Here is a 9,207-nt window from a genome sequence, read left to right as displayed (position 1 = left end):
TTCTAATCTGGATTCTAACTTATTTGTTCACCTAATTACAATCTGGTTCCAAGTAGAACTGACAATATTCGTTACGAGTCAGACCTGGATTTCGATATATACTATCTAAATAAGTTATGCATTGGACATGTTTCGGACCGGCCGGAGTTGGAGCCGAGTTGCATCCATAGTCCAAGGTGTGGATGAGTTAGGATGGGACCCATTGGTCCTGATCCAAATCACCATTCATTTTATCCAGTCTGACTTGGTAAATTCAGGCATAGCATACTTGGTCTCAAGGTTCAAATCACAGGGGAGCCATCCATAAGCTTCCCACTCCAAAAGAGAAAAAAAGGCCCGAAGGGCAAAGACTGGCTCGTTTAGGTCTGAATCCGAGTTTGATTACTAATAGGATACTGGTATCTCTTTTGTATCCAACTAAAGGACTTGGATTTGGTTGGATATCCAACCCGAACTTGAACTTCGATTAAGGATAAAAACTATTTGGATTAAGTCAGACTTAAACGGGGTCTTTGGACTGAGCGAAACTTTTTGCTTTCTCTAAGGGCATTACCATTTATGAGTAATGCTAAGGTGCTCCCGGAGTACTTACTCCCACGTACTAGAAAAAATAGGTTGTATCTTCTCAATTAAACCTTATGGATGCATAGGAAATCATGTTTTTTGGACATAAAAATATGATTTTTTAAGTCATGAAATTTTGGTACATTGTGGACAGTTGATTTTTAAAAGTCTTAAAAAATATACATGTATGCTATAATGACATGATTCAAAACTTGTTTTTCAATAAATAATGCAAAAAAATTAAGAAATTTAAAAATCTAAAGCTTGGGGAGTAGGTATTCCGGGAGCACCTTATCGTTACCATTTATTTTATATCGCCTTTTTTTTCCTCCAATAACTTGGAAAAATCACTTTACTCGTTTAGAGCTCATTAGTTTAAAAACACAAAGTCCTTGCCAACCAGGGAGTACACACAGCCTCAGCCTTAAGCCTTATAACAGGAGATGCACACCGATGGGTTTCGAATTTGTGACGTCTCATAGCTCACAAATTGCCTCCTACTAGATGAGTGAAGCTCTCACATGCTTATCTTATATCTTGACTTGGTCACATAAAAAAATCTTGTGTTTTCGAGTTCTAACACGATCATAAAGCATAACTCAAGTTAAGTCATAATTAACCCAACAACATTTAAACACCAGGAATCAACAATGAGCAATGTTCACCTATGATGGTGAAGCGTTTCTAAAAAACTTTTTGCCCCACGCTTCATGCTAAGTCAAACATAGCACTTTAATTTTATAGCAGAAAAAGGATGCTAAGGCCTTTTTTTTCATACCAACAAACAACTTACAAGTATAGTTAGGTTTGATTTGATGGTCTCAAGAGCCTACTTTAGGAACCCACTATCATTTGTTCCTTCTTTCAACTTTTCTTCTATTTTTAGTTAATTTAACCAATGAATATTGTGGGTTTTAATTTGAAACTAGTGAAACTACTGAGCTGAAAATTATAGGTTCAAACTTGGTTGGTTCATTCTAACCATATCCATATAGATGTGTTCAACATAGTTTATTTTGCTAAAAACTAAAACCTTGGTTCATGATTTTATGTTATAGTATGCTATTTTAACTAGGAAAGTTTTGGTACATTAATTATGAGATTGGTTTTTGAAGATCTTAAAAGACCTCTTATGGGTCACGATCTCATTAATTATAACTCATCTTCTACTATACCGACCTTGTAGATTACATCCATAGGATCCCATCTATAAAAACTCCAAAAAAAAAAAAATGAAAAGAAAGTGATTTTGACTTTAATTCTATACTTGTTTTTAGGCGGAGGAAAACTTAATTCTATTAAACCAAGAAATAGAAAAGGCTTAGGGCGATGAGGTATCAACCCCAGCTTTACAAGAAGAGCAAGGCACTAGGGCAGCCTGCAAAGATAGGGCGAATCCAACTCAACCTCATCGCCAGCCATTTCAGGGCAACCATGAAAGGAGACCGGCCTACCCCGACCCTCTAAGGTCCTTGCGTTATGGTCTCACCAAAACGGCCACCAAACGGTGAACAACCAAACAAAAAACCAACTTCTCCTTCCAGGCCGGATAATTCTTTACTTTTTATTACCACCAATTATTAATGCAAATAATGCTTTGGTTTGTTTTGTATAACAAATAAACATAACATATTTAAGTAAGCGTAGATATGCATGAGTATTTAAATGAAATATTATTTTAATTGATAAGGTGAAACATGACAACGTACTTGATATGAATGACATATGAAAGAACAACTCTTTTTTTTTTTTCGCCCTTTCAAAATATGCAAAAATGTCAGAAGAAATATGTAACGATGACTATATTTGTGGATCACACCCTTTCTCCGCGTTTCGAAGGGTAACCATTGAACATGCCAACCGTATACGCCCTTATCTCGACATCACATCGTTTATCCAAACTGATTACTTCTCTCTCTCTCTCTCTCGCTTATTTTCTATGGTGCTAAGTCATCGATGCACCGCTTTACCTGCTCTCTCTCTCTCTCTCCCGGTTGAACGCACAGCGACCGTTCGACGGAATGGGGCCAGAGACCATACCTTCAGTGTGCGTATATATATATATACTACATGGTCAATTTACTAAAAAAATGCCACTTGAATAATGTTTTTTTTTTATAAAAAAATATGATTTTAAATATTAAATATCTATGAAAATCAAGCCCATAGAACACATGATTTGAGAAAAACATGAAAAAAATCCTTCAAAAGCCCGATTAACTACAAACACAACTATCACCTTTTGTATATATATATATATATAATCTTGGCGTCACCTCGCTTCATTTTAGCCATTCATTTGTGGGCAAGGTTTGACAGGACATAAAGGAATGATCTCCTTTTCTTGGCATTTTATTGAAGTACCAAATCATAGTGTCTGAAAAATGGAGTTTAAATAAGGACATTAAAAGCCAAGCTCCATAATATCGATGCCCGCTTAAAAATTGCTGAAAAGTAATGGCTCACAAAAGCTGGAAATAACCAATTGGGTCTTCGTGTGGTTGGTAGGAGCTGTCAGTGCACGTCTCCTTTGGGGGGTGTGGTGAGACGTTGCAGGTTCAAAACCCCAGTGGTACATTTGAATAATAACTGGTGGGGTCAGACCATAGTGACAAAAGTTAAAAACCGCAAAATCTTGGCAGGCAAAAAACTCTGAGAGATTTTGAAAATTATCATAAATCTTGTATTTTTTGGCAAAATCTAAGGAATTAAAATTTTTTAAAAATAACTTAAAAAAAAATAAAAATAAAACATTTTTAAAAATAAAAATCTCGGGGTTTTTATGATAAATATATTTAAAAACTATAAATATCATGATATTTGTCACGGTTTGAAAATTTCATGAAAAAATACTGTTTTAAACTTTCAGGCAATTTCTCTGTGATATATCGGAAAGATTTTTTATAAATCTAGCGATATTTGTCAGAGAGGGTCAGACTAACCCCAGCTTGCCTTTCAAAGTTTACCACTTTACCAGATCTAGAATTTTAGAGTCTCTCTCTCTCTGTATTGCCTATACGTAAAAAATATACAAAAAAGCCACCTAACAAATCATCTATTTTCAAAAAGATGCCCAATATTTGGGTTATTACAATTGTTTGCCTATTTTATCTGAATGCATTCCACCTGAGGTATAAAGTACCATTTTTATCCTTTTGTATTAAAAGAAACTTTTCATTCCACAATTCTGGTCAATTTTTTAAACAAATCAATTGTAAGGGCAATTAGTCATTTTATTTTTACTAAACAAAGTTCAATAGCCAAATATTAGGGTCAAGCATGTCTTTCAAACATAACATATAAAGGCTTGCAGTTAAATGTAAAAACCAAAACATTAGGCAATTTTCTGTAGATTACTCGGACATAAATGTGGCCATCCATGGGTAACTTTTCTGTTTCCGTTTCTGAAATATCCATATCCTGTAAACAAACAAAAAAGATTGTCTTTATCTGTCCTATTTCAATTAGTCCTTTCTCCATAAATTGAACCATGCAAACAAATGAAGGAAAAAAAAATAGGCTTTCTCATTTATTATCACTCAATAGCAATCTTACCACACTCACAACCACAACAGGAAATACTGATATAACATAATGCCCCTTATCATGGGGGGATTACATGAAACCACATCCATCCAATGCCACCTTTGAGTGAGACTCTTACCCTAACAATGCATGCTTCTAATAATTGGACTTACAATCATGCCCCAACCAAAAGATCACTCATTGAAACATGACAATTGGCAAAAAACAAGCAATTTTTTTGAGAAACATAACATCTCTCACATTCCATCATTATTTAATTCTATCTTTTATTCATCACCACACAATGTCTATAAGTGCCCTAGCTACCCCGATATTTATATACACATGGGCCGTATATCTGTTGCAGCCTTTGTCCTGAAAAATGGGGCCCACAAATCTTCCTTTTACAACAAGGGGAGGGTGCCTTTGCTCTTGAGACTTTGTTTTCAGGTTCTTAAGTCCAGCACTCTGGGGTAAGGGAGCGGTCCCTAGAGGAGTCCCAACAGTAGTTATAGACCAGGTAGTACCTCTGAGCCCAGTGCATGGTTAGCCTTTGCTTGCTGGTCAGACCGAAGGAGCCCACCGGAGGCCGGCAAGTCAGAGGTGCGTAGGCCGAACAACCCCTCATGATGAACCTAGTGAACCTTGCCACAAAGGGTTGGTACCTATAGTCAGCCTTGTATCTTCCATTCTCAGTGGCCCAAGAGGATGCATCCCATATTGAACCATAGACCCACATTGGCCTTAGAGGGAAGGTGGAACGGCTCTTCCTTGTGTATATCCTGATGGGAATATTATCCACAAAGAATCTACACATAAGAAACAACCAATACACGACATGAGCTTAAGTTCTTGCCAGTTAATCAAAGCCAATTTACATAAATCAAAAGAGGGCATAAACATTGGGGCAAGGGATGCCCCCACATGGGTTTCGAACCGTTGTCATTTCATGTTAGGTGACAAGCCTCGATCATGGTAGCCAGGAAAGTGAAGCCTTTGTGGGCATTCTTACTATAATAGGCTTAAGCTTTGGAACACAACTATTATTTGAGGGCAAAAGAATCTCCACCAACTTTTGAAAGGAAAAAAAGGGGGAAAAAATATAAGTTTATTTATTCCTTTTTTTTCTCATTAAAAAAAAGAATTTATTATGCTAATAATTAGAGCTGTGAATCATGTAGTGACCAAGGACAATAAAAAACTCAAGCCGGCTTTACCATGCAATTAAGGTAACCATTTGATGGATAAGTTGGGAACTTTACACGTATCATAGAACTTTTGATGGATCTCTCTTTACATACACAGAGAATGCAATTAATTAACCATTTCTTTAATTGCTAAATATTATATGGTTCACTCGGAAATCCTAAAAGCAAAAGGGCTCCAAAGGTTTGTACACGGGTACTAATATCACCAATTACAAAAGTTGTAATTGATTGTCCAAAAAGATTGGTGGCACAAAAAAACATTAGAAAGAGGGTGCATTAGTGCCGCGAGCAGATCAATCAAGTGATGTGCCAAATCACCAATCTTTTAGTGTCTTGAGATCGTCACCACCCATTCAAGAGATCAACAGATCACCAATAAAACCGCTGATGATGATGATGTCATATAAGTTACACAATGAACGGCAGTGACAATCTCATAACCCCAAAGATCTGTGATTTGGTAGATAACCCCTTCCGCGTTTTGGAAAAGGTGGTACGATTTTTTAGAGTTCTTATAAATAAGTGATAGGTTTGCCATTCACAAAAGGACACGCTTCACACAGGCAGAGAGCATCCAGCAAAAAGTAATGTTAGCAAAACAGTAGTGACAACAATAATTGAAACAACAGTAACTCACATTATCTCTCTTGGATTCCAAAGAATGGCGTAGTGGTGAAAATCAGCAGTGGGATCAAACCACAGATGAAACTTCATCTCTCGCCCTATAATCCTTTTATCACCACTCCCATTGATGTATACGTTGGTTTGTAGTGTATAGGGTTTGCCTGGTGTAGTACCTAAGAATTCAATGTCCACCTCATCATGGTACCCGGGATGTGCCTCATTATTAGAAAGCTGTAAATTTCAACAACTAAATCAATCTTTGCACTTATAAGATGTGATTGACAAGATGCAGCCTATAATTAGTAGGTGTTCCCGGAGCACCGTAGCATTAATATATATATAAAAGCACAATGACTTAAATATCTTACATAAAATGCAGTTATGACACCTGCAGTATAGCCAGATTGGAGTTTGATTGCTGCTCCAAAATAACCCGATCGATAAGGCCTTGTAGACTTAAACCCACTTCCTGATTTTCACAACAAAATCACACAAACAGCTAATAAGAACCAAACATATAGACACACTCTATAGAGAGAGAGAGAGAGAGAGAGAGAGGAACCTGAGGTGCTGTCGAGCCAAATGGTGGCAGAGGATTGATCAGGAGAAACATATTGGTGTTGGGAACCCCAGAGAGTTCTGAAGTAATGATAGAAGGCAGCAGGGAAGATTGAGGTTGGGTAGTAGACGGGAGATGGGTTTCCCTGGGCGTTGGTGCTGCTTACTTTCACCATTAAGTTGAGGAGAAGGAAAGCAAGAGGCAGTGCCATCAAGAAAGGGGAGATGAGAAGGGAGAGGGTGATAAAAAATACAAGAGGATACACACTTTTCTTTTCTATTTTTGGAGAGGAGAAAGGGGAGCTAGTGGCCTAGTTATTGAATCCTTTCCCTTGTTGTTGTTGGGGCCACGAGATACGGAACTTCAGTGGGGGGTGGTACAGTCAATAAATACTCTTTCTCTCTCTCCCTCCCTCTCGTCCCAGAGGTACGATAGGGACAAATCCAGGCCATTGTTCCATGTTCATATTGTCTTGGATTCCTGTAGGGTTAAACTCGAAGAGGGTCATCTTTCACAATTCACACGCATGTCCCTTTACCTCATTTTTTACCAATTTCTTGTTTTTTTAGGCAAGCTGGGTTAGCCAGACCCCTACCACTACCAGTTGTACAACAATACCATTGGGATTCGAACTTGCAACGTCCCAACACAAGGTGACGTGCACTCACTGCTTCTACAAGACAAGTCGACTGGACCAAGACAATAAATTTGGATTCTAAGAGAGCCTGAAATGTGAGTGAGGAATAGTATCACTCATCTCAATACTACTCTCACTCAAGCATACTGGTGGACAAGTATACCAAAGCACAACCCCCCCTCCCACTCCACCCCCCACACAACTGGAGTTATTTGGCCAGGCCCTTGCATGATATTGTATTTTTGCTGTTTCTTTAAAAAGTATGTAGAGGGAAATTATTTTTTTCGCCAAAAGAGGTTCAACCGTAAGGTCACCCATCTCAATACTTCCCTCGCTCAAGAACACTTAACTTTGCAGTACTTATTGTGTTTTTTTTTTTTTTGATAACCAGCAAAAAAAAAAACTTCAATTTTTAGTTGCTGGCAGGTACTATTGCATACTGATCAACGTTCGTCTTGCACAACCTCGAAGTAAAACCCCCAAGGAAAAATCTACCCACCAAGAGCTCCCAACTTTGGGCTTGCGATAAGGGACACACCCTGCAGATATCGAACTTGTGATGTCTGTTCAACTTGAGATGTACGAGCTGACCCTTTAGCGAGGGGTGCAAAATCCTTGTCAGCTATACCAAGTAAAATCTTACTAATTCCCTTGTAAATGTAAATTTGCTATCATCAAATTTCCTTTGTTTTTTTTTCCTAGCGTAATATTACTTCCTTTACTCTTTTTTGAGGGAAATAGGTCAATTAATTAAAGCAGCAAGAACGGACATGGGGTAAACTTTTGTCATTGAGTGAGAATAACTATTGAATTTTATATCAGAAGGGATGGTGATAACTCCATGGGGATAAGTTGGGTCTATAATTTGAAAAAAGAAAAAGATTTGAAAGGTCCTCTTCTTATTTATATAAGAAGGCAGGGATAAGTTGGTGCTTTGTCCTTTTCAACCAAGATTATGATGACCTATCCCAGCGAGTCAGCTCCGACTGGAACTCTTTCTACGTCCGTTGGTCCTTTGAGACGAGGCAACTCGAGCTAACTCTGTTAAATGTATACATGTAAATTAAGGATTCACACACTCACAATAAAGAAACCAATCATAAGCACACACACTCACAAACGATTTACGTGGTTCGGTCTGGGTGTGACCTACATTCACGGGTAATCTCTCTCTCTAAATTGATGTTGTGACGAGATAAACTTCTTCCTTTATATAAAAGTTATAAGAGGGAGGTTCAGAGTTCAACTAAACCTCTTATGATTACAATCATGAGTGGAATGGACTCTACAATTTTCTATATACTTAGAGTCCTAAGATTAGGGTTGCCAAGGGGCCTGGTTTACCTGAACCCGACCCGAACCAAACCAAACCAAACTCTATAGGGTCCGGGTATGGTGATAAGTAAGAAGACCTGATTAAGACTCGGCTTTGGACCCGAAGGTTTGATTAATACATGAACCTAGGTAAAGTTTGTGAAATTTTATGCCAGATTCGGACCCGACCCGAGTTCTGATTAAGACCCGCAATTTTTCAATGTAAAAATGATAAAAAAAATATGGTTTTAACGGGTATGGTTCGGGTTTGGTTCATGTAGTTCTTATCGGGTTCGGGTATAGTTTTTCTTATAGTGGATCTGATACCATGCCCAAAAATCTGGTCCAAGACTGGTTCCACCTGGATCCAAACCAAACCTGACCCATTGTCACCCTTACCTAAGATACACTTTTTAGAAGAGGTTTATGAGACAGGGACTTCTTCTCAACAAGAGTATTCTTATCCTTGGAACTCTCTACAATAAAAGCTTATTTAACATGGTATTATGTACTCACGTTGGATCTTGGATCAGATCTTGAGTCTCATCTTAACATGCCCCATCAAGCTAATTTTCATGAGATTGATCTTGTTTCTGAACAAATTAAACTTAGGCCTTGCCAACGGTTCAGTGAGGATGTCAGCCAATTGATCGTGAGAAGAAATGAACTACACATTGATTTCACCTTTAGAATTCTTTTCTCGAATGAAGTGATAATTAATCTTAATATGTTTAATTCAAGTATAGATTACAAGATTGACAACAAGATATGCGACA

General features: G+C 37.8%; 1 protein-coding gene across 2 annotated transcripts; it reads right to left on the bottom strand.

The window, feature by feature from the left end:
* Positions 1-3,801: 3,801 nt before the first annotated feature.
* On the bottom strand, positions 3,802-6,835 carry LOC149813815 (putative xyloglucan endotransglucosylase/hydrolase protein 32). Of its 2 annotated transcripts, none has more exons than XM_089991513.1 (4): positions 6,484-6,835; positions 6,290-6,390; positions 5,935-6,152; positions 3,802-3,984 (listed from the first exon to the last, which is right to left on the bottom strand). In XM_089991513.1, the coding sequence occupies exons 1-4, from the start codon at positions 6,689-6,691 to the stop codon at positions 3,918-3,920; spliced, it is 594 nt and encodes a 197-aa protein (XP_089847639.1). In that variant the 5' UTR covers positions 6,692-6,835; the 3' UTR covers positions 3,802-3,917. The 2 variants fall into 2 exon arrangements, with proteins under 2 accessions (XP_089847639.1, XP_089847638.1); XM_089991512.1 differs by lacking the exon at positions 3,802-3,984 and adding an exon at positions 4,089-4,898.
* Positions 6,836-9,207: the final 2,372 nt, after the last annotated feature.

Source organism: Nuphar pumila, chromosome 16 (assembly GCF_984573655.1).
Source record: "Nuphar pumila chromosome 16, dmNupPumi1.hap1.1, whole genome shotgun sequence".
Classification (NCBI taxonomy): Eukaryota; Viridiplantae; Streptophyta; class Magnoliopsida; order Nymphaeales; family Nymphaeaceae; genus Nuphar; species Nuphar pumila.
This window is presented reverse-complemented; position numbering and strand designations above follow the sequence as displayed.